The 26,906-nt window shown below is 40.7% G+C and overlaps 1 protein-coding gene across 1 annotated transcript in view; it reads right to left on the reverse strand.

Annotated features, from left to right (window-relative positions):
* The window catches only part of SLC9A9 (solute carrier family 9 member A9), a 766,430-nt gene that overhangs the window by 461,342 nt on the left and 278,182 nt on the right, over positions 1-26,906 (reverse strand). Inside the window, 1 exon segment of the mRNA XM_070403739.1 lies at positions 13,226-13,331. Coding sequence (XP_070259840.1) covers positions 13,226-13,331 — 106 coding nt within the window.

The raw sequence follows: 26,906 nt of genomic DNA on the forward strand, positions 1-26,906 counted from the left end.
CTAATACCAAAACCAGATAAAGACAACACAATAGAAGAGAATTACAGGCCAATATCCCTCATGAACATAGATGCCAAAATCCTCAACAAAATCTTAGCAAATCGGATCCAGCAGTACATCAGAAAGATCATACACCATGACCAATAGGTTTTATCCCAGGGATGCAAGGATGGTACAATATCCGCAAATCAATAAATGTAATACATCACATAAACAAATTGAGAGATAAAAACCACATAGTCATATCAATTGATGCAGAAAAAGCATTTGACAAAACCCAACACCCTTTCTTGATAAAAACTCTCAGCAAGGTAGGAATAGAAGGATCATACCTCAACATAATAAAAGCCATATATGATAAACCCACAGTCTACATCATAATCAATGGGCAGAAACTAAAACCACTTCCCCTAAGAACAGGAACAAGACAAGGATGCCCCCTCTCACCACTCCTGTTCAACATAGTACTGGAAGTACTAGCCGTTTTGATCAGACCAGAAGAAGAAATAAAAGACATAAAATTGGAAAAGAAGAAGTAAAACTGTCCTTATTTGCAGATGACTTCATACTGTACATAGAGAACCATAAAGACTCCATAAAAAAATTATTAGACCTAATAAATGAATTCAGCAATGTAGCAGGATACAAAATTAATGCCAAGAAATCTATGGCATTTCTTTACACCAATAGTGAACTTACAGAAAGTGAGACTAAGAAAGCAATCCCATTTACCATCACACCAAAAAAATTAAGATACCTAGGAATAAACTTAACTAAGGAGGTAAAAGACTTATATGCGAAAAACTAAAGGACACTAAAAAAAGAGATAGAGGAAGACATAAATAGATGGAAGAACATACCGTGTTCATGGATTGGTAGAATCAACATTATCAAAATGTCCATACTACCCAAAGCAATCTATAGATTCAATGCAATCCCCATTAAATTACCAATGGCATATTTCACAGATCTAGAATGAACTCCCCAAAAATTCATCTGAAATAGAAAAAGACCTTGAATAGCTGCAGCAATCCTGAGAAAGAAGAACAAAGTAGGTAGGATCTCAATACCAGATATCAAACTGTATTACAAAGCCACTGTTCTTAAAACAGCTTGGTACTGGCACAAGAACAGACATATAGATCAATGGAAGTGAATAGAGAACCCAGAAATCAACCCAAACCACTATGCCCAATTAATATTTGACAAAGGAGGCAAGAGCATACAATGGAGTCAAGACACTCTCTTCAATAAATGGTGTTGGGAAAATTGGACAGATACATGCAAAAAGATGAAACTAGACCACCAACTCACACCATACACAAAAATAAACTCAAAATGGATAAAAGACTTAAACGTAAGACGGGAAACCATAAAAATACTAGAGGAATCCACAGGCAGTGAAATCGCAAACATATGCCAAAGGAATTTCTTCTCTGATACTGCTCCTAGGGCAATGAAACTAAAGAGAAAATAAACAAATGGTACTACATCAAAATAAAAAGCTTTTGCACAGCAAAGGAAACTATCAACAAAACAACAAAAAGGCCCACTGCATGGGAGAATATATTTGCCATTGATATCACCGATAAGGGTTTAATCTCCAACATTTATAGGGAACTCACACAACTTAACAAAAGGAAGATAAACAATCCAATCAAAAAATGGGCAATGGACCTAGATAGACACTTTTCGAAAGAGAACATACAGAAGGCCAAAAGACATATGAAAACATGCTCAAAGTCACTAATTATATGAGAGATGCAAATCAAAACGACAATGAGGTATCATCTCACACCCGCCAGAATGGCTATCATCAACAAATCAACAAACAAGAAGTGTTGGAGAGGATGTGGAGAAAAAGGAACCCTTCTGCACTGCTGGTGGGAATGCAGACTGGTACAGCCACTGTGGAGAACAGTATGGAGTTTCCTAAAAAAACTAAAAATGGAACTCCCATTTGACCCAGTGATCCCACTTCTAGGAATATATCCCAAGAAGCCAGAAACACCAATAAGAAAGGATATTTGCACCCCTATGTTCATAGCAGCTTAATTCACCATAGCTAAGATTTAGAAACAGCCTAGGTGCCCATCAACAAATGAATGGATTAAGAAACTTTGGTACATCTACACAATGGAATACTATGCTACAGTAAAAAATAAGGAACTCTTGCCATTTGCGACAGCATGGATGGAACTGGAGAGCATTATGCTGAGTGAAGTAAGCCAGTCAGAGAAAGATAAATACCACATGATCTCACTCATTTGTGGAATATAGAGAACAACATAGACTGATGAACAGGGACAGATCCAAAGACAGAAACAGCGATCAGACTATCAATCCCCATAGGGAAAGTAGGGGAGGGTGGGGGTAAGGGGAAGAGATCAACTAAAGGACTTGTATGCATGCATATAAGCCAAACCTGTGGACACGGACAACAGGGGGATGAGAGCATGAGTGTGGGAGGGGGGGGGGGGGAGTTGGGAGCTAATGGGGGGATGAGGACACATTTGTAATACCTTAACCAATAAAGAAATTAAAGATTTTAAAAAAAGAAAAGAAAAGAAATGATATTAGTAAAATGTCTCCACCTGTTTGAAAGTGTATATTAAGTCACATGCAGTAATTATTTGAGAGCCTTCTAAGTACAGGGTGTTCCAAAAAAAATGTATACACACTTAGCAGCTGGTAGCTCAATTGGTGTTTCTTTCTTTTCAGATTTAACCCATTGAAATTAATAATTATTCAAAGTATGTATACAGTTTTGGGGGACACCCTGTAGTTAGCTGCCTATCGTGAGGATGGAGAAAAGTATAACTTGCCCTCAAGGAGTTTTCAGTCTACTTAGAAATTATGTACCATGAGAAATAATGGACTTCCCTTAGTGATACATGTTAATAACCAAGCCCTACGCAGCTGTTTTCTGGGACGATTTTTACAGCAAGTTTTGTTGCACATATTAAATCAACGTTATAACTATTGTTTGCCTGTTTCAGTGAGGAGTGCTCAGGGCCAGGATGGGTAACTGCGCTCATTCATCTTATCACCAGTGGTCAGCATAATGTCTTTCACTGAGGACTCCTCAGTAAACTTTTGTTGAATGGCTGCTGACCTCTGGGAAGTTTCCTCTTAGTGGCACGGTTCTTTAGTCTCATCGCCATCCCATTAACTTCCATGTTAAATTTCCCTTAAGATGCATGGATCATTAAAAATGTGGTATCAAAATGTCACTCACTCAAAGTGCTAAGCATTCACTAATATTACACTTGAAATGACATTTCTAGTAAGAATCTCTGAGCAGCACAAACATTCCTTTTTAAAAAAGAAAATCAGTGCTCCCTCTCTCTCTCTCTTTAATGATCAGCATTGGATTTCCTTATAAACATTTGCTTAACTTGGAGCAAGGCACTTCAGATGCATTTACTGTCACCCAACAGCTAGTTGTTCAATGAGGACCTTGTTTTACCCCCCTAAGAACATTGGGGGCGTTTGCACATGGGGAATTAGTTCAAAGTAGAAGTTTCAGTACAATACTGGAAATATTTCTTTTCTTGCAGATAAATAGCTAAAAATGCTCATCCTGCTTCTGCTCTTTCGTGATAACAAAATTTTCAGACTTAAACTTATGTAGAATCTGTATGTAAATTAAGATTGCTAATTATCAAGTATGTTAATGGGGAATTCTTTGGAACAGAGTTGAGCATAAGTAGTTTAATCTATTTCCAATAATCATATATAAGCTAAAACATGAAAATTAAATCACCTGTGTTCTCACCTAACATTTTGATTATATATATAAATTATATTTATAATCTATGTATATAAAAGCCTAATATGCAAGTTGTCCCCTTGGGAGTTTGACCGGAAGACCAGGAGTTCGATTGCTCACTGTGACATGCACTGACCACCAGGGGGTGGCGTGGAACGAAGGAAGGCCTGGTCGGCAGCTGGAAGGCCCTGATCGGCCCTGATTACTGACCAGGCCTAGGGACCCTACCCATGCACAAATTTCGTGCACTAGGCCTCTAATATGTTATAATTACACACACGTGAATTTGGCTATGATTTTTTTTAATCAAAATAGATCTTGTTGCATACACAATTTAAAATTTTTCTTTAAAAATATGTTGTAAAAATATTTCACATTTAACATTTTTTCTCCATTTTTTCAATCCTCACCCAAATATATGTTTTTATTGATTTTGAGAGAGATGATGAAAGAGAGACAGAGAGAGAGAGAGAGAGGGGTGAGGGAAAAACGTCAAACAATTGCCTCCCTTACTCACCCACCTAGGTATGTGCACTGAATGAGACTCATACCTGCAACTCTTTGGTGTACAGGACAACATTCCAACCAACTGAGCCACCACCAGGGCTTTATCTATTTTTCAAATGTCTGTGTAGAATTACGTGATGTTAATACATTATAATTTACTCAACCAACTAGTAACTTATATACAACTTTTTGCTCAAATTAATGTACTCATCTCCGTGGGGAAACTGTTGCACATGACCTTAATGAATTCTTTGGATAAATTTCTAGAAATGAAATAGAGGAATAATAGATTGATAAATTCTAATGCTTTTGTAAAAGTTTTGTCACTTTCTCTCACCAATGACACAGGAAGCTCCTTCTCCACAAACTCTGACCTACTGCAAGTGTGGTTGCTTCTTATTGAGTTCTGAAAATATGAAGATTTGCTAAGTGAAAAATGATACCCCATTGTTGGTTTAATTTGTTTTATTTCATTATCAGTGAAGCTGATCTTACTGAATAGGATTACTGACTATGTATGTTTCTACTCTTGTTTATTATCAACTGAAAGCTTTGCCCATTTTTTCTATTTTTCTTACTTTTTCCTTATTGGTCTTTGATAACAGGAGTACTTTCAGCAACTTATACCTAACAATTATTGAGTGTTATAATCCAGGCCTTGTAGTAGGTTTATAATGTTTGATCCCAACTAATGATTTAAGTGCTATTTACCACCCTCATTTTATAAATGAGGCATCTGAGGCACAGAAAAGTTAAGTAACCTATTTGGTATATCGAGATTAACAATTCATCATCTACACATATATAACCCTAATATGCAAATAGACTGAACTGTGGAACAACCGAACAACTGAACAAACAGTCATTATGACATGCACTGACCACCAGGGGGTGTGTGCAGAACATGGCAGGCATTGGCTGCAGTGGTATGGTGGAGTAGGTGAGTGGGGGGCGCCAGACCACGGTGGGGTGCTGGTCGCTGTCATTGGGGCGAGCCTCTGGTGATTACTGAAAATTCTTTGCTCCCGTGTGCCACAGTCCCACCAGGCACTTGCACTTGCTGCTGGTGCCCGCACCTGCTGCCGATGCCAGCCCCGCTCACACGTGCTGCCGGTGCCAGAGCTGCCACTCGCACCTGCTGCCGGCGTCCGGCACCGGCCCTGATTGCCCTTCAAGGCTTCTCCACCTCCTCCTGCTCCAGAGGGGTGATCGAGGCTGGCAGCCTCTTCTTGTGCCCACTGCCAGTGCCAGATCTGCTGCTCACACCCACTGCTGGCACCAGCCCCAATCGCTCTGCATCGTCATTGGGTGCAAGCAGGGCCGGTGCCATCAGTGCATGGGAGTGGCAGCAGCAGAAGCGGGGCTGCAGGCAGACAGGGGACCAGGGTCCATGGTGGGAGGGGCTGGGCAGGGGCAGGGAGGATGGGGAGGATGGGGCGAGACCCGCCCCTGTGCCTACTGTAGCATTGGGGCCCACAGTTCCTCTCAAGGTGCATGAATTCATGCACTAGCCAGTGGTCGGCAAACTCATTAGTCAACAGAGCCAAATATCAACAGTACAACGATTGAAATTTCTTCTGAGAGCCAAATTTTTTAAACTTAAACTGTATAAGTAGGTACATTGTTATTAACTTAATTAGGGTACTCCCAAGGCTTAGGAAGAGCCACACTCAAGGGGCCAAAGAGCCGCATGTGGCTCGTGAGCCGCAGTTTGCCGACCACAGCACTAGGCCCCTAGTGTATATTATAAGAACCACTAACCTACCAAAATGTGGGTTAAAACTGCTTTCTTGGGTTTACCCTTCATCAGTTAGTTTATTTGCACTGGTCTACTTGCCTCTATTGCTATTAGATAAATCAGCTTTTCTTTTATAGTTTCTGCTTTTGATATCTTGATCATCTGCAGATTATTTTAAATAAATATAATTCAAACATATATAAACATTCAGACAACAAAGAGGGATATAAAATAAAAAGTTAAACTATGTGTTTTCCCTTTCCATGAACAGTGGTCCTACATAGAAAAGGATTTCTTTTTCACAATTTATGTTTTTATTTCTTCCCATAGTGGCCCTCTGACTAAACAATATGCATGCACCTCCATTTCTTGATTTAGCAGCTCTGCACAGTATATGCCAATTTCTTACCACAAGAAATGTGCTATTTTAGTTCACTTACCCCTTCCTTTCCTTCTCTCCTCCTCCACCTAATTGTATGAGAAATATCAATTTTGGTTGTGGGTACCTTTATGACTGTAAGTAATATACTTGAACGTCCATTTTTGATTTATCAACTTTAAATAGTGTGCACTAACTAAGTGGCTCATCTGTAATAGGGGAAATCACAAGTAAAAATGGTTATTCTCATAAAATGCCATATTTATAAAGGAATGTTTCATTAGAAGCAGGTCTATCTTTAGTCATTTTAATGAAACCAGAAAATCTGTGTAAATTAGTGATATAAAAGATTATATGAATTATAATGAGCATTTATTTGTTTATATAGTATAGATTACATAGATTATAGAGCCTTTCCAATGAGATTGCTCTCTTTATTGCTCTGAATAATGTTGTAATGTATACAGAACTTCCACTGTGCAGAAGGAAGCCAGCACAGAGAGTTTGTGGCTAAATGAAGTCACTACAGAGGTCTTCTCGGTCTTGTTTGGGTTTGTTTCTGTCAAGTGTTCATTCACTTTTCCTTTTGTGTGGCATTAGTACTCTAAGCAATAAACTCACCGTTCCCTGTCTTAGTTCAATGCATCCAAGTGAAACTGATTCCACTTTTGAACTCAGGAAGCATATGACTTAGACCTGAGCAGTACATTTCCTTGGCTACAGTGATTTATTCCATGTGGGTCTGGAAAAGCCTAGGAATCTATAAGGTACACTGAGATTTAGGCTGAGAGTAATGGGCCAGAGATTTTTTTCTTTATTCTCCAGGAGAATGATACAGTCAGGGCAGTGATGGCCATCTGGGAGCAGGTGAGGGAGCTAACTCTGGAAAGGCTAAATCTGTTCATCTCAGAGGACCTTTCCCCAGCCAGGCCCACTCCTGCTGTCCAGAGACATCAGCCAATACAGATTCCCTTCTTGTTTACCAGTTGGGGTGGGTTTCCCATCAATGGCAATAATTGTGCAGTAATTCCAGGTGATCCTGACACCAGCTCTTTTGACTTAAATCTAGGGCTCTTTCTACTCAACCATACTGCCTCTGAAAGTAACATCATTAAGAACTCGAAACCACACATCCTTCAAGACTTCTTCAGTTTATCTTTTTATTTTCATAACCATGAAACAATCTTTAGAAATGCAAATACATTACATGGGAGTTCACTCATTCATGAACTAGTATGCATACAGATTTGGCCATGACATTCTCTATATATCCTAATTAACAGCGTGGGTCAAGCTAATTTCAAAACACTTATGTTAAAGTTACTTTTATTTTAAGATGAACAATTTTGGATCATTTTAACCCATAGGGACACCACTCATCACCTGCTGCTGTGTAAATCAAATTCAATTATAAATAGTTGTCTGAAAATCAGAGCGTGCAAACAATTAAAATTTTAAAAATACTTAAAGTGAAGAGAATGATTTTTATTTATTTTTTATTTTTTTATTTTTTAAATATTTTATTATTGATTTTTTACAGAGAGGAAGGGAGAGAGATAGAGAGTTAGAAACATTGATGAGAGAGAAACATCAATCAGCTGACTCCTGCACATCTCCTACTGGGGATGTGCCCGCAACCAAGGTACATGCCCTCCACCGGAATCGAACCTGGGACCTTTCAGTCCGCAGGCTGACACTCTATCTACTGAGCCAAACCGGTTTCGGCGAAGAGAATGATTTTTAAACAAGGAGGTTAGCAGGTGGAAGATGGGTGTCAGAGACAGCAGGAGCACTGCTCAGTTTGGCTGCTCTGAGTTCCTCTGAGTCCATATATTCTTCTAAATTCTTCCAACTATGCCAGGGCAGGTCCTTCCTCAAACCCTGCCCACTGTACTAACTGTTGGAAACTTATTCCAAGTTCTTCCTTTATTCTCTGTTCACTAGTGTTGGGTCTGAGCCCCTCTGCCTGGGGCTGGACCTCCTTGGATACCGGGTCATAGATGGAGAAGCCATGAGAGGTTGTGGTTGTATAAAAATGAGTCCTTATTGCAGAAGCCAGTGGCCACATAGCTATTAGACAAGACAATTCTTCACAGCAAAGTCCATACAGGCAGGCAGGCAGACACTAGTTGGTAAATACATACCTTGCCCATAAAGCAGCATCAGTCTCTATATCCACAGTTATTACCTGAGCAGCCTCATGCTGCCTCTAGACCAGTGATGGCGAACCTATGACACGCGTGTCAGAGGTGACAGGCGAACTCATTTTTTTGGTTGATTTTTCTTTGTTAAGTGGCATTTAAATATATAAAATAAATATCAAAAATATAAGTCTTTGTTTTACTATGGTTGCAAATATCAAAAAATTTCTATATGTGACACAGCACCAGAGTTAAGTTAGGGTTTTTCAAAATGCTGACATGCCGAGCTCAAAAGGTTCGCCATCACTGCTCTAGACCCCTAGCTTTACATAGCAATAGTACCTGAGCTCTGACTTAGAGCTACAGCCTCAGTAGCCTGTCCAGCCACTCTAGCTCAGCAGCTTCTCCTGTCTCTCCTGCCCAGCACACTGGCTGGTTAACATGGTAACTATATCTGAGCTCTCTATGAGCTCTTAGACTTACATCGTAGCAGTACCAGCTCTCAGCTCCGTCTGAGCATTCCTGTGTCCTGCACACATGTGAGCTACATTCTCTGTGCCTGCTGCCTCTGCTGCTTCACACACCTCTGGCCAGCCTAACTTGTATATTATTCTAGAGACTAAGAAGGCTAGTTGCCAACAGTGACATCAATCATATTTTGTCTACAGAGGGGCACAGTGTACCATGTGTCCTTGCACAGGCTCATGGTATCTTGGTCTTGGGCACCCTGATTAGCTCATGCTCAGAGAGGCCTTGGCTATTCTGGTGTATTGACAACAAGGTCTCTGTGCTCCCATTGGCCTTGACTATCCGGGGACCCTGGTATGGTTCCCACAATGGGAAAGTGAATGAAAGTATGGCCATTCCAAAGGGTCTCTGGAGGCACTAAGAGCCATAGTGGCCAATGATTTGGGTTCTTATTATACTTGATTTCACATCCAAACATATAACTTTTCTTTTTCATGTACAAGAAGAGCTCTATCACTATTCCTAAAAAGAACAAAACTCCCGTCCCCCCACAAATGTGTAACTAAAAGGGGAAAGTACAAAAGAGGTTTTCATTTGTTCTTTAATATTTATTTTAAGTACATAAACAGTGTTTAAAAAGTTACTATCTACAACAACAAATATCCATGTAAACCCAAGGTTGCAACATTTTTCAGGGAGGTAACTGATGAAGTACAGGGCACGGTAAGGTAGTGGCTCCCCGCATGTGGGCCATTGGGTTCTCAAGAAGGAGCTGGTTGTAAGTGGTGAAAGACAATGAGGCAGAAAGAGATGCTGGGAGAAGTGATGCTGTGTGTGCAAAGGCATGAAGGTACCAGCCAGAGAATGTGACAGGGTGCTGTGCATGGTTTAGTGTGAAGAGAGAGAAAAGTGGAGAGATAAAATATTTGAACTTCTAGTCTGAAAATCATGGAAAACTTTTAAATGATTTTTAAATAGGGTTTTTCTAAGGGAACTAGAAAATAGATAATAGAAAGAGTGTAGGGATGGGGCATTAAATGGAGAGGAAATATGCATGTGTAAATAATGTATAAAAATTATCATGTGCTATAAAGAAGCTATGTATAAAGAAGCTAGTGAGCGAGAAAAGTAGAGTACAAAATGTGGAAAACTGTGAAAGGTGGAGGCCCTGGCGGATAGACAGCCCAGACCCGGCACAGCAGGCCCATCCACTCAGTAGAGTGTGAGAGGCTCTGGTGGGATTCCAAACACACCAGGCGGAAGAAAGAGGTTGCAGAGTCGATTCTGTAGAAGTTCCTGTGTGTGTCAGGTGTTCCTGATCATCTTTATTGTAAATAATGAAGCTCATTAGAGTCACTCTGCACAATAACTGAATTGCCCAAGTGGGGAGCGCATGATTTCAGTGAGCATGGCAAGCTCTCCTGCCTTGAAGGCGGAGATCTGGCATGGGGAGGGAGGGGCACAGGAGAGGCACCTCCAGTGATAACTGCATGTGGACCTGAGGCAACGCCAAACAAATAGACTGTTTAAAGCCCACAGGCCTGTGCTCAATGAACATCAATCTTCATCCTGGAGTGTAACTTTTACTTTTTGTTATCCTCACCCGAGGATATTTTTTCCGTTGATTTTTAGAGAGAGTGGAAGGGAGTGAGGAGAGAGGGAGAGGAGGAGAGAGAGAGAGAAACATCAATGTGAGAGAGGCACATCGATTGGCTGCCTCCCACAAGTGTCCCAATCAGGGCCAGGTATGGAACCTGCAACCTAGGTACATGCTCTTGACAGTAATCAAACCTGCCACCCTTCAGTGTGTGGGCCAATGCTCTATCCACTGAGAAACACTAGCCAGGGCCTGGAGTCTGCATTTTTAATGAAACTACTGTGAATGGAAGTGCTGCCCTGGAAAGGCCCATCGTTCCTTGGGCTGTGGCTAAATGGATCTTTCCTAGTTCATTTGTGCTTTATTGGTTTTGTTCTTGGCTTGGCCCTTTACAGATTGGCGGCTCAGAAAGTGAAAATGAGGGACTTGGCAGATTTTTAAAAATTTTTTTAAATTGTCCTTTAATATCTGTATTTCTTGGGCAGGGATTCCATATGTCCTAATTAATTTCCTTGGTATTTCTTTGAAAGCATCCTTCAGCATTTGTGAGTCTGCCATGGCTTTTGCTTTTAATTTGCTCTCACCAACATTTTCTTTTAATGCAGAAAAGGCAGTTTTCTTGGTCAGGTGAAATATAAGTTTATTTGGAGACTTTTGCTTGAAATTTGCTGAGTTCTGTGGTGATTCCAGGTGGCATCTTTAAGAAAGGTCAGCTGTCAGGAAGAGCAGTGCTCCCCCCACCCCAGCTCCTCTGCTCTTAAGATCTCACTTCTAAAAGTCCTTTGTTACTTCACAGTACTTTTCTAAATGTATTTGAAGTAATAAACATCTTAAATCAATCCTGTGGTCGCATTTACTTATCAGATGGTTCCTTTCCTTTGGTTATTTGACAGTTTCCCAAAATGTTGGTCTTAATCTAAAATCAAGAAGAGACCCCTGACTCAGTGAAAATGGCATTATCTATCTATCTATCTATCTATCTATCTATCATCACCCTAATATGCAAATAGACCGAATGGTGGAAAAAACAAATAACCTAACAACCGGTTGCTATGATGTGTGCTGACCACCAGGGGCGTGCGCAGAACATAGCAGGCATCGGCAGCAGGTGTCAGAGTGCGGAACATGATGGGCATCTGCCGTGGCGGGATGGTGGAGCAAGTGAGTGGGGGGCCAGACCAAGGTGGGGCACCAGTCGCTGTCATCGGGGTGAGCCTTTGGTGGTTACTAAAAATTATTTGCTTCTGCGCACTGTGGTCCTGCCCGGCACTCCCACCTGCTGTCAGCACCAGCCCCGCTCACACCCACAGCCAGTGCTGGAGCCACCGCTTGCACTTGCTGCCGGCACTCGGTGCCAGTCCCAATTGCTCAGAGCCATCAGCAGGTGTGAGAGGCAGCTGTTGGCCCAGATCACCCCTCAGGGCTTCTCCACCTCCCCCTGATCCTGAGGGGTGAACAGGGAAGTAGCTACCCCTCGCACCCACTGAGGGCGCTGGCCCCACTCTCACTCACTGCTGGTGCCGGCTTCAATTGCTCCATACCATCACCAGGTGGGAGCAGGGCTGGTGCCATCAATGCGTGGGAGTGGCAGTGGTTGGAACAGGGCTGCTGGCAGACAGGGGACTGGGGGGACCGTGGTGGGAGGGGCCCAGCGGGGGCACAGAGGATGGGCCAAGACTTGCCCCTGTGCCCATGGCAACCTCAAGGCCCACAGTGCCTTTCAAGGTGCACAAATTCGTGCACTGGGCCCCTAGTATTAAATATAAGTGGTGTATAAAGAGGAGATGAGGAAGGAGCACTGGCTCTCATCTCAGAAAGAAAATTCTTGCAGGACAGGACTAAGGAAGCCTTGCAGGAGCTCTTAACTGCAGCTGTCCATCTCCCTTGTCCTGAGGACCTAAATATGTGTGGTTCCTCTAACACAGTGGTCAGCAAACTGCGGCTCGAGAGACACATGCGGCTCTTTGGCCCCTTGAGTGTGGCTCCTCCACAAAATACTGACTTCTGCACATGGGCCACGAAGTTTCAATCGCACTGTACATACGTGCCCGCATGTGGTATTTTGTGGAAGAGCCACACTCAAGGGGCCACAGAGCCGCATGTGGCTCGCGAGCCGCAGTTTGCCGACCACTGCTCTAACACATCACATCTGCATCAAGAAATGAAGAGTATTCTGACTCTCAGGTTCTAACTCCAGTTTGCCAAATTTACTATAAATACAATGGTTTCCATTAGTCTATTATCTATAAAATGACTTGTATAAGGAAAAAAATAAATGATATTGATTTGAAATGAAGAAAGCTAATTTATGTGCATTTCAGGAACCCTACATGAATCAGCTAAATATATGCATTGAGAAAAAATAAATAAATGTTAACCTCTCCATAGTACATCATAATAGGCTGGAAACATGAAACCCATTAACAGAGTTAGACATTAGGTGCCTAGTGAATTATACCCAATTTTGGAGATTTCCTGTTGTAACAATTCCTTGAAAGCTAGAAATTGCCTGTATCTCTACAACATAACACAAAAGATAACTATTAAAGCCACCAGGAATTATCTTCAAGTGGAAGCACATTTCACATCATCAGAGAAACATGGGCCAAATCTCAGTACTTACTATGTTAGCACTATGGCCACTGCATCATTCAACACACTCTCCCCAAACAAGAGTGTGTACAGGTCAGGGTCCACATGCAGCTCATGGAAGATGGCCAGCACTGTCACTAGGACAAAGCACACACAAATAGGGAGAGTTAGCTGGGACTACCATGCACTTAGTTGTGGTCACCTCAGAAAAGCATTCATTAAGTGCTCATCTCAAATCCGACCTCTATACCCACAGTTGACCTTCATTCAAAAATAATCTGATTGGTGATGCCCCTCCCAATAGACCTCTCTGGGACCCACCACTCCTTGATAGTCTTCTATCATCTGCACCATTTATCTTCCAGCATTTCCCTCTGTTGTCCCTGCCTGCCTACGCTTTGCTGTTTCTATCAAGCCACACTGAACTTACCATAATTTCCCTGCAAGGTAATTGTGTAGATTTTTAACTACCTTTGCATTTGGGTTTACTTTACCAGGGCAGCATTTTTCCCCATCCATGTGCTACCATCCCTCCCCCGCCATTCCCTTCCCCTATCCCGCCCCCCCCCCCCCCGCCCCCGACACACTCATTTCTGAAATACATATACAAACATACATATTCTTGCTACACAAACAAAACAAAACAAAAAAACTTTATTCAATCTTTTAAAGCCTCTCAAGTGTTTCATTGTTTCCCCAGTCCCCTGGCCCCTGAAACCTGGCTCACTCCGTTTGATTTTGGCACTTGGATCCAATCACAGAACTTATGAAGAAGAGACTGTGAGTTCCCTGAGGATAGGACCCATCTTTGCAACACAGGGTACTTGGCAAATGCTCAGTAAGTATTTGATGCATGAATGACTAAGTGACTGAATGAATAAATGAATATATTCGCATGGTCTGCTTCTGTGAAGGGAGAGATAGTCAACACCTGGCTCTCATTCTCTCCTGAGATCATACTCATCTGTAAAGATGAATTCAATATTCCTAAGAGCAAGGTCTAAGGCCTTGCTTCTGCTGGTCTGCTGCATGGTGTCATATGCCACAGAATTGTATGGAGTGTGTGTGAGCACAGTAACTAATCACACACTGATTATCCGTGTTCACCAGAACTGCTCCGTGTCTTGCTATATGAAACCGTTGTGCAAAGTATGAACAGCAATCATGAGGAAAATGATCAATTGAGCTGATTGCCAAAAGGGGAAAGAGTGTGATTGAAAATGATACTGATGGTAAATTTTAAAGCAGAGTAGGCATTTTAATTTCTGTTCTTTCCTTTCCTATTTCATGGACTGTGATGTTAATAACTGTTACATAAAAAAGTGCTATGGAAAGGCTGAGTTTGTAAGTGGGTCAAGAAATCTGTGCTTGTCCTGTGTCATAGGGAGCCAAGGAAGTGTTTTAGTCACAGGTGACATTATCTGATCCAAACTTTATAAGTAAACACAGGCAGCAGGGCAAGGAACAGAATGGCTTTGTGGCCAGAGGCTTTTCCAAATGTACCAGCATGAAATGAGCTGAACCAAAACAGGAAGAGTCCTCAATTCAAGCTCCCAAACTCCTGTGAATACACCATCCTGACTTCTGAGAGATCAGTGACCACAGGGCTTTGCGCTTGACTTATTCATCAGCTTTTCTGTGCATCACTAGCCCTTAGCACAGTGCTAGAATATAGGGCTCCTTCAATGAGTGAGTGAATAAAAAGTAATATCAAGGAGGGTAAATCACAGGACACAATACCCCCAACATATTTGGGATGGAGAATTGGTTCTTGGTGCTTGAGAGACAACAAAGAGTGACTCTGGGTTTCAATCTTGGGCCATAGGTACATGGAGCTGCATAAGAGAAATTAGTTTGTAGACAGGGCTATCCTATAATCTTGGTTTCAGACATACAGACTTAAATAGCCAGGTGGAATTTTAAGTGGAAATTTAAATTAGAAAGCTGGAAATAAAAGGCTGGAACTACAGAGAGTTAGGGCAGCACTCTCTGTGGTAACCAGTATGTGTGACACTTGTCTCAACACAGGAATACTATGCAGCAGTAAAAAAGAAGACTATCTTACCCTTTGAGATGGCATGTAGGGATCTGGAGAGTATCATGCTAAGTGAAATAAGTCAGTCAGAGAAAGGCAAGTACCAAATGATCTCACTTATATGTGGAATCTAAGTAATAAAATAAACTGATGAACAGAGTGGAACAGAGTACAGAATCTCAGAGGGAAAGCCGGGGAGGGAGGGTGGGTGGGTGGGAAGTAATCAACCACAGACTTTGTATGCATATATGCATAACCCATGGACACAGACAATAGGGTGCTGAAAGCATATGTATACTTCCAATAATAAAGAATTTTTTTTTTAAAAAAAGATAACAGAGTAGAAAAAAAAGGTAATCAGAAGATCATGAGGTTTGACATTATAGAAAAATAAATAAGATATATAAAGATTGGATAGCAAGAAACCTGGGAATGAATTAGGGGGCCTGGGGGGCTGTTTTCCAGGTACCTTATTTGGGAACTTAAGAGATGAAATCTGCTGGCACATTAGCTAGTGCTTTACAAATTTTCCCAAAGGCATCTGCATAAGAAATGTTCTAAATTTAACATTAGCACAGAACATAAACATTGGACAAAGACCCACTTTTCTAGCCAATGGGGTTTAATGAGCCATGTGCACTTTAATGGGGAATCTGAAGTAAGCCCGATGTCTGAGTGAAGATGACTCACCCTGCCATACAAGTATTCTCTAATCAGGACTATTACTGAAGTATCTTGCCATTTTTAAAATGAACATGGTAGGCAAGGGTTTGCCACAAATCCTGAAGTAAGTTCACAGAATAGCTCAGTGGGCTCATAAAACAGCTAGCGTTTGGATAGGTCACCAGGAAACAAAATTCAGAAGGAAAATATCACTGTGACCCATTGAATGTAACAAGTGTAAGGAAAGAGACAACTGTGGTAGTCAGAATCATGATGCACATCAAATAAGTGGGCTTCACAAACAAATGTACAGAACTATGTAAAGCAACCTGTGGATCAAGACGCCGCTGGATGAACATTACAGACACTTTTGAAGTGGAGGGTGAATACTCCTGCTTTCTAACCTGCTAAGGGTGAAAAGAGTTATAGTAAGAAGAATCAATACTGGACCTGTGTGAGAGAAAAGGGCAAAAAGACAGGAAGAGAGGAATCATACAAATCAACTCATTCCTGCCATCACTCTGTGTGGTTGGCTGACAATTTCCCCACTCCTCTAAATGCCCATGCAACCATGCCCAGAAGCTGTCCTATGTTATCTTACATGCAAAAGAGACTTTGCAGGTATAATTAAGGTAACCTTAAAATAAGCATATTCCTTTTGGTTATTTGGGTGAGTCCAACTCATCTACCCTTAAAAGAAGATAAATTTCTTTGCTTGGAGTTAGAGAGATACAGCAGAAGATAAGGCAGAAGAGTCTTGAGACACCCAGGTAAAGTCAGGAAGGCTCCAAGTGTGAGAAGGATGTCACTCACCACTGCCGACTGAGATACAGGCACTTACTTTCAAGGGCCAAAGAGAGACCTCTAGGAATCAAGGTTGTCCCCAGCTGTCAGCTAAGGAGAAAACAGGGACCTCAGTCCCACACTGTGAGGAACTGGATTCTGCCAACAACCTGAGTTGGCGTGGAAGCGGATTCTTCCACAAACTCCTTTATGAAACCCAGTCAATCAACACCTCGATTTTGGCCAGTGAGAATCAGGTCAGAGAATCCAGTTGAGCCAACCTGGACTACTGACCTACAGAACCTTGAGCTGATGAGCTTGTGTCTGTGCTGATTTGTTCCAACAACCCTAGTAAAGGTGCACACTTTGCTCCCCTCTCATGAGAGGGGCTACAAAATGGTGGCAGGCAGACCCCTGTATCCCACTGTTTAATAAATACATGAGTTACTGAGGAGGGATGTGGCTAGAATGACTGCTCATAAGCATAGTTCTCCTGGCTCTTACCCCATCACTGTAAAAGAGAAGTGTATTAGATCATGCTTAGCCAGGACAAGGCTGTGTGCCTGTGAATGTGTGTGCCCACAGCGCCCTGGACAAGGCTGTGTGCATGTGAGTGTGTGTGCCTATGGGGCCAGGACAAGGCTGTGTGCTTGTGAATGTGTGTGCCCACAGGGCCCTGGACAAGGCTGTGTGCTTGTGAATGAGTGTGCCAATGGGTCTTGGGGCTGATTGATTACCAATGGTGTCACCCTCCATGCGACCACTCAGAGTGTATTAGTTTATAGTTTATCAAATTATTTGTTCTCCAGTGTTTGTCCTGTCTGTACTACCCTGAGCAATCACTTAGGAAGATATGGTGCTGAAAAGAGAATGACGAGGTTCAAACTGTGTGGAAGTTTAGCCCCAGGTACAAGCAAGTCTTAGGAGAGCCTGGATCTTGGACAGAAGCAAACAGTAGCCATTTTATTTTTTTGTTGTTGAACTGTTTTGTATTTTATATATTTTATACAATAATCATGGATTATTTTTAGAATCAGAAAAGAAAAAATACCATTTTAAAAATTGGAAAATCTTAATGAGGAGACAAGTTGTGGAACTCTGAGTCTCTTTCCATGGCCCAGGATGCCATATGTGAGGACTGCTCCCATCCACACCCCTGCTTAAGACATCCTCCCTGGGCTACTAGACTGCTGAGCCCTCTGTGTAAACTGGAGCTTCCTGTGTACCCTCCCTGTCTTTCTGACATGTTTGCTTCATTTAGGTTTGAGAGACTGGTTTCCTGGCAACACCTTTAGCCTCTCGTTATCTCTCCTTTGTAAACCTTTTAATATAGATGCTGCCCAGGAATAACAAGTCAGTCCCCTTCTCACCCTAAAAATTCTTCCTGGGCACTCTCATCCACACCCAATAATCTAATCTCCAGCCCTTCCTTTCTTCTCCATCAGCTACAGACTTCTGTATTCAGCCACTTTCAAGATATCTCCATCTGGCATTCTCCTGAAACAAATACTTACTCAGCACCAACTATGTGGCCTACACAGGGTTCTACTGACTCCTAACCCTAACCAACCCCAGGCAGTCTGCTGCTCCCACTCTTGAATTACCTGTCTCAAGGAATGGCATCATCGCCAACCAGAAACTTTTTTGTTGGTGTTCAAAAATTTATGGAAAAAAATGGTGGCAGAGTAAGTGGATGCTACACAGACATGCTCCCAGGACCACACTGGAATTACAACTAATAAAAAACCAAACAAACAAACCATCCTTAATAATCAACTGAAGACTAGCTGGAGAGAACCCGATAACCAAGGATGAAAAATAGAGACTGGTAGGTAGGGCAGAAGCATGAAAGGTCTGGCCAGGCTCCCACCAACAGCAGCTGGAGTTCCAGAGACATATCTCAGCTGTGGGGGGTTTCCACTGAGAACTCTGGGATATAATCCCTAAACTGAGATCCCCAGCAGAAAACAACAGAATTGAAAATGGTGCATATAAAACATCTGGCTGTGAAAAGCATCAGAGTTGCTATCTGCCAGGGAGAAACAGCTGGAAATTAAGACACCTTCTTAAAGGGCCAATGAACAAAATTTCATGTGCAGCCACTCACCTTGGGCTCTGGCAGAGTGAACTGGAGCTGTGTGAGCAGAAGCCAGAGTTGGAGGCTCTGGGATTAGAGCTTGGAAGGCAGACACCCCAGATTCCCATGCTGAGTCATTCCCTGATGCTGAGGACATCTTTCTCAGGCACATATTTTATTTCCAGGCAATGTTTGCCTGGGGGGAAGATAGTTGACCCACATTTTTGAAAAACCCCTTGCCCCACCCTGTTTAGAGACTGAAAATAACAATTAGCCATCAGGCAGCAGCAATTGCCCCACCCTGTAGGAAAACCTCTCACCCCACATGTGGGTGATTGCCTGAGGGTTACTCAAGACTGAATCCAATCAGTTGGTAGGCAGAGGCGGATCTCTGGAGGTTTTGTGTCTTTGCCTAATCTAATTAGTCAGAAACAAGCATTTGACACTATCTTGCACTAGAGATTGGGAGGTATAGCTGAGCTACATAATACATAGTCACAATCCCAAACAGGCAGCCAAAACGGGAAGACAAAAACACAAATGAAAGAACAAGAGAATTCTCCAGAAGAATAGCTAAGTGAAATGGAGATGAGAAATTTATCAGACATAGAGTTCAGAATAATGATGGCAAAGATGCTCAATAGCATGAGGAAAGATATAGTAAATATGAAGAATGACATAGCACTAATAAAGAACACAGTGGAAGGAATACACAGTAGATTAGGGGAATCCAAAGATCAGATCAGTGAATTAGAAGACAGGGGAGAAAAAATAACAAAATCAGAGAACCATAATGAATAAACAATTTTTAAAAAAGAAACAAAAACAGCAGGAAAGCTTAAGAGATCTGTGGGAAAACATGAAATGTTACAAAATTCACATTGTAGGTGTACCAGAAGAGGCAGAAAGGGAGAAAGGGATAGAGAACATGTTTGAAGAAATAATGGCAGAAAATTTCCCTAACCTGGTAAAGAAAAAATTCACTCAAGTCCAGGAAGCACAGAGAGTCCCAAGCAAGGAGAACCCAAACTGGCCCATATACAGACAGATCATAATTAAAATGCCAAAAATTAAAGACAAAGAGAGTCTTAAAGGCAGCAAGAGAAAAGCAATTTGTTATCTACAATGAAACTCCCATAAGATTGTTAGCTGGTTTCCCATTATAAACTCTACAGGCCAGAAGGGAATGGCATGAAGTACTGAGCTAATGAAAAGCAAGGGTCTGACACCAAGATTACTATATCCAGCAAGGCTATCATTTCAAAATAGATGGTGAAATAGTTTCCCAGACCAAAAATGGCTAAAAGAATTTATCACCACCAAACTATCACTACAAGAAATGCTGAAGGGACTGCTGTAATGAGAACAAGTAATAGAGAGAGAAGCATAGGCATATGGAATTTAAAATGCCAATAAATAAGTACCTATCAATAATAATCTTACATGTAAATAGATTAAATGCTAAATCAAAAGACATAGGGTAACAGAATAGATATAAAAACATGACCCAAATATATGCTGTCTATAAGAGACTTACCTCAGAACAAAGACTCACACAGTATGAGAGTGAAAGGATGGAAAAAATTATATTAAAATGGAAACAAAAACCTGGGGTAGCAATACTCATATCTAAAAAAATAGAATTCAAAATGAAGGCTATCACAAGAGACAACAAAGGTCACTACATAATACTAAAGGGAGCAATCCAACAGGAGGATATAACCTTGGTAAACATATATGTGCCCAATATAGGAACATGTAAATATATACAAAAAGTTACAGGGGAATTTAAGGGAGAGATTGACAACAACACAGTCATAGTAGGGGACTTTAATACTCCACTGACTTAACTGGATAGACCTTCCAGACAAAAAAATTAGCAAGGAAACAGTGACTCTAAATGACACACTAGATCAGATGGATTTAATTGAGATTTATAAAACATTTCACACCAAAGCTGCAGAATATACATTTTTCTCAAGTGTACATGGATTATTTGTAAAGACAGACCACATATTAGGACACAAAACAAATCTCTAGAAGTTCAGAAAGATTGAAATCACATCAAGCATCTTCTCAGATCACAGTGGTATGAAATTATAAATCAACTACAGTAAAAGCACCCCAAACCATTCAAACACATGGAGGCTAAATAGCATGTTATTAAACAATAAAAGGGTTACCGGTCTGAGAAACAGCAGCTGTGAGTGAAGCCTCCCCCCAACAGCCAGAGGAGCCACCACAGCAGTGAACAGCACCCACCAGAGGAGCTGCTGCCAACTGAGGAGCACCTGCTACCACAACCGCCCAAGGAGCAACCACAGCCTGAGGAGCCACTGCCACCCAGGGAGCAGCCACTGAACAACTCAACATCTAGATATGTCGGTGAGATCAAACATGGGTAGACAGAGAAACCCCCAAAGGAAAGAAAAGGAGAACTCTCCAGAAAAGCAGCTAAGTGAAACAGAGGCATGCATCATGACAGAAAAAGAATTCAGATTAAGGGTCCTAGAATGCATAAACCAGATGGAGGAAAAAATCAATAACTTATGAAAGAAGCAAGAAGAAACAGATGAAAAAATCAATAAATTATGTAAAAACCAAGAAAAAATGAAGAGTGATATAGCTGCAATAAAAAACACCATTGAAAGTTTCAACAGTAGACTAGGAGAAGGAGAGGACCAAATTAGCGAATTAGAAGACAGGGAAACAAAACACACCCAAACTGAACAGCAATTGGAGAAAAAAATTAAAAGACAGGAGGAGAGCCTAAGGGAGCTATGGGACAACATGAAATGAAACAACATACGAATAATAGGGGTGCCAGAACAACAGAAAGAGGAACAAGACTTAGAAAACCTATATGAAGAAATAATATCAGAAACCTTCCCTGAGGTGGGGAAGAAGAAAGTCACACAAGCACAGAGAGTCCCAAACAAGGTGAACCCGAAAAGAACCACACCAACACACATCATAATTATCATGGCAAATGTTCAGGACAAAAAGAGAATCTTACAGGCTGCAAGAGAGAGTTACATACAAGGGATCTCCCATTAGATTATCAAATGATTTCTCAACAGAAACACATCAGGCCAGAAAAGAATGGATGGAAATTTACAAAGTGATGCAAAGCAAAGGACTGAATACAAGAATACTCTATCCAGCAAGGCTATCATTCAAAATTGAAGGGGAAATAAGAAGCTTCACAGACAAAAAAAGGCTAAGGGAGTTTATCACCACCAAGCCAGCAATGCAAGAAATGCTAAAGGGACTGGTGTAAAAAGAAGAAATAAAAAGCTCAGAAAGAAAACAGCGACACAAAAAAAGAAATGCCTACAAACAAGTATCTTTCAATAATAACTTTGAACGTAAACGGACTAAATGCTCCAACCAAAAGACATCGAGTGGCTGAATGGATAAAACAACATGACCCATATATTTGCTGTCTACAAGAGTCCCACCTCAGAAGAAGGGACTCACACAGACTGAAAGTGAAGGGATGGAAAAATATCTTTCAGGCAAATGGAAATGAAAAGAAAGCTGGGGTAGCAATACTTATATCAGACAAAATAGACCTCAAAATGAAGGCCATAACAAGAGATAAGGAAGGCCACTTCATAATACTAAAGGTATCAATACAACAAGAAGATATAACCCTGATAAACACATATGCACCCAATGCAGGAGCACCCACATACATAAAAAAACTCCTGGAAGATATCAAAGGAGAGATCGACAACAATACAATCATAGTAGGGGACTTTAATACACCACTGACATCACTGGATAAATCCTCTAGACAAACAATCAGCAAAGAAACAGCCATCCTAAATGACTCACTAGATCAGATGGAATTAATTGACATCTTCAGAACACTTCATCCCAAAGCCAAGGAATATACATTCTAGTCAAGTGCTCAGAAGACATATTCAAAAATAGACCACATATTGGGTCACAAAAAAAGTCTCCACAATTTCAAGAAGTTTGAAATCATACCAACCAACTTCTCAGACCACAATGGCATAATATTAGAAATAAACTACAATAAAAACAACCCAAAATACTCAAACACTTGGAAGCTGAATAACATGTTATTAAATATTGATTGGGTTTCCAATGAGATCAAAGAAGAAATTAAAAACATCCTGGAAACTAATGACAATAAAAACACAACAATCCAAACCTATGTGACACAATGAAAGCAGTCCTGAGAGGGAAATTTATAGCTCTACAGGCCTATCTCAAAAAACAAGAAAAAATGGTAGTAAATCATCTAACTCTACAACTCAAAGAATTAGAAAGAGAGCAACAAGAAAAGCCCAGAGTGAGCAGAAGGAAGATAATAAAGATCAGAGCCGAAGCAAATAACATAGAGACCAAAAAACAATACATAAAATCAATGAAACCAAGAGCTGGTTCTTTGACAGGATAAACAAGATTGATGAACCTCTAGCCAGGCTCACCAAGAAGCAAAGAGAGGACCCAAATAAACTAAATCAGAAATGATAGAGGCGAAATAAGAACAGACCCCACAGAAATACAAATGATTGTTAAAAAATACTATGGACAACTTTACTCCAACAAACTAGACAACCTGGAGGAAATGGACAAATTCCTAGAAAAATACAAGAGTCCAAAACTCAATCAGGAAGAATCTAAAAACCTCAATAGGCCAATAACTATGGAAGAAATTGAAGCAGTCATCAAAAAGCTTCCAGCAAACAAAAGCCCAGGGCCAGACGGCTTCACAGGGGAGTTTTACCAAACATTCAAGGCAGAACTAAAACCTATCCTCCTCAGACTACTACAAAAAATTCAAGAGGAAGGAACACTTCCAAGCTCATTCTATGAAGCCAGCATCGTCCTAATACCAAAACGAGATAAAGACAACACAATGAAAGAGAATTACAGGCCAATATCCCTCAAGAACATAGATGCCAAAATCCTCAACAAAATCTTAGCAAATCAGATCCATCAATACATCAGAAAGATCATACACCATGACCAAGTAGGATTTATCCCAGGGATGTAAGGATGGTACAATATCCGCAAATCAATAAACGTGATATATCACATAAACAAATTGAAAGAAAAAAACCACATAGTCATATCAATTGATGCAGAAAAAGCATTTGACAAAATCCAACACCCATTTTTGATAAAAACTCTCAGCAAGGTGGGAATAGAAGAATCATACCTCAACATAATAAAAGCCATATATGACAAGGCCATAGCCAACATCATACTCAATGGACAAAAACTAACACCATTTCCTCTAAGAACAGGAACAAGACAGGGATGCCCACTCTCACCACTCCTGTTCCACATAGTACTGGAAGTATTATCCATTTCAATTAGGCAAGAAGAAGAAATAAAAGGCATCCAAATTGAAAAGAGGAAGTAAAACTGTCCTTATTTACAGACAACATGGTATTATACATACAAAACCCTAAAGACTCCATCAAAAAGCTACTAGACTTAATACATGAATTTGGCAATGTAGCAGGATACAAAATTAACCCCAAGAAATCTAAGGCATTTCTATACACCAATAGTGAACTTTCAGAAAGAGAGACTAAAAAAACAATCCCATTTACCATCGCAACAAAAATATTAAGCTACCTAGGAATAAACTAAACTTAGGTGGTAAAATACCTCTACTCAGAAAACTACAGGACGTTGAAAAAAAGAGATAGAGGAAGACATAAACAGATGGAAGAACATACTATGTTCATGGATTGGTAGAATCAACATCATTAAAATGTCCATATTACCCAAAGCAATCTATAAATTCAATGCACTTCCCATTAAAATACCAACGGCATACTTCACAGATCTAGAACGAACTCTCCAAAAATTCACCTGGAATAAAAAAAGACCCCGAATAACTGCAGTGATTCTGAGAAAGAACAAAGTAGGTGGCATCTCAATACCAGATATCAAGCTGTATTACAAAGCGACTGTTCTCAAAACTGCCTGGTACTGGCACAAGAACAGACATATAGATCAATGGAATAGAATAGAGAGCCCAGAAATCGGCCCGAACCAATATGCTCAATTAATATTTGATAAAGGAGGCAAGAACATACACACAGTGGCGTCAAGATAGTCTCTTCAATAAATGGTGTTTGGAAAATTGGACAGATACATGCAAGAAAATGAAACTAGACCACCAACTTACACCATACACAAAAATAAACTCAAAATGGATAAAGGACTTAAATGTATGACAGGAAACCATAAAAATTCTAGAAGAATCCAAAGGCAACAAAATCTCAGCCATATGCCGAAGCAATTTTTTCACTGATACAGCTCCTAGGGCATTTGAAACTAAAGAGAAAATGAACAAATGGGCCTACATCAAAACAAACAGCTTCTGCACAGCAAAAGAAACCATCAACAAAACAACAAGAAAGCCCACTGCGTGGGAGAACATATTTGCCAATGTCATATCTGATAAGGGCCTAATCTCCAAAATTCATAGGGAACTCATACAACTTAACAAAAGGAAGATGAACAATCCAATCAAAAAATGGGCAAAGGATCTAAATAGACACCTTTCAAAAGAGGACATTCAGAAAGCCAAGAGACATATGAAAACATGCTCAAAGTCACTAATCATCTGAGAGATGCAAATCAAAGCAACAATAAGGTACCCTCTCACACCTGTCAGAATGGCTATCATCAACAAATCCACAAACGACAAGTGCTGGAGAGGATTTGGAGAAAAAGGAATGCTTGTGCACTGCTGGTGGGAATGCAGACTGGTGCAGCCACTATGGAAGACAGTATGGAGTTTCCTCAAAAAACTAAAAATGGAACTTCCATTTGACCCTGTGATCCCACTTCTAGGAATATATCCCAAGAAACCAGAAACACCAATCAGAAAGGATATATGCGCCCATATGTTCATAGCAGCACAATTCACCATAGCTAAGATCTGGAAACAGCCTAAGTGCCCATCAGTAGATGAATGGATTAGAAAACTGTGGTATATCTACACGATGGAATACTATGCTGCTGTAAAAAAGAAGGAACTCTTACCATTTGCAACAGCATGGATGGAACTGGAGAGCATTATGTGAAGTGAAATAAGCCAGTTAATGAAGGAAAAATACCACCTGATCTCACTCATTCATGGATAATAAAGACCATTATAAACTTATCAACAAAAATAGATACAGAGGCAGGGCTGCCTCAAACAGATTGTCAAACCGCAGTGGGAAGGCCAGGGAGAGTAGGGGGCAGAAGCGGGGCGTAAGGATTAACCGAAGGACTTATATGCATGCATATAAGCATAACCAATGGACATAAGACACTGCGGGGTAGGGGAGGCCAGGAGATTGTCAAGTGTGGGGGGAAAAAGGAGACCTATGTAATACCCTTTGTAATACTTTAAGCAATAAAACAATAAAAAAAAAGGGTTACCAATGAGATCAACAAAGAAATCAAAAACTTTCTAAAAACAAATATAAAGGAACACAAAACAACCCCAAATCTCTGGGACACAGCAAAAGCTGTCCTGAGAGGGGATTTCATAGCATTATGGCCTACCTCAGAAAACAAGAAAAATTAATAATAAACTATTTACCCCTAAAACTGAAAGAATTAGAAAGAGAACAACCAGAAAATCCCAGAGTAAGTAGAAAGAAGGAAATAATAAAAATTAGTGCAGAAATAAATGATATAGAGACTAAAAAAAAATACAAAAAACCAATGAAACCAAGAGCTGGTTCTTTGAAAAGTAAACAAGATTAATGAATTGTTAAACAGACTCATCAGGAAACAAAGAGAGAGGACCCAAGTAAATAAAATCAGAAACAAAAATGGTGAAGTAACAACTGTCATCACAGAAATACAAATGATTGTAAGAAAATACTATGAACAACTATATGCCAACAAGGTGGACAATGTGAATGAAATGGACAATTCCTAGAAAAATTCTATCTTCCAAAAATGAATCAGGAAGAATCAGAAACTTTAATGGACCAATAACAACTGCAGAATAAAAACAGTTATAAAAAAACTCCCAGCAGCCCAGCTTGCATGGCTTAGTGGTTATGCGTTGACGTATGAACCTGGAGGTCATGGTTCAATTCCCAGTGAGGGCACATGCCTGGGATGTGGGCCCAGTGTGGGGTGTGCAGGAGGCAG

Source organism: Myotis yumanensis, unplaced genomic scaffold (assembly GCF_028538775.1).
Source record: "Myotis yumanensis isolate MYYU_CA2020_CCGP unplaced genomic scaffold, mMyoYum1.0.hap1 SCAF_2, whole genome shotgun sequence".
In the NCBI taxonomy this organism is placed as follows: Eukaryota; Metazoa; Chordata; class Mammalia; order Chiroptera; family Vespertilionidae; genus Myotis; species Myotis yumanensis.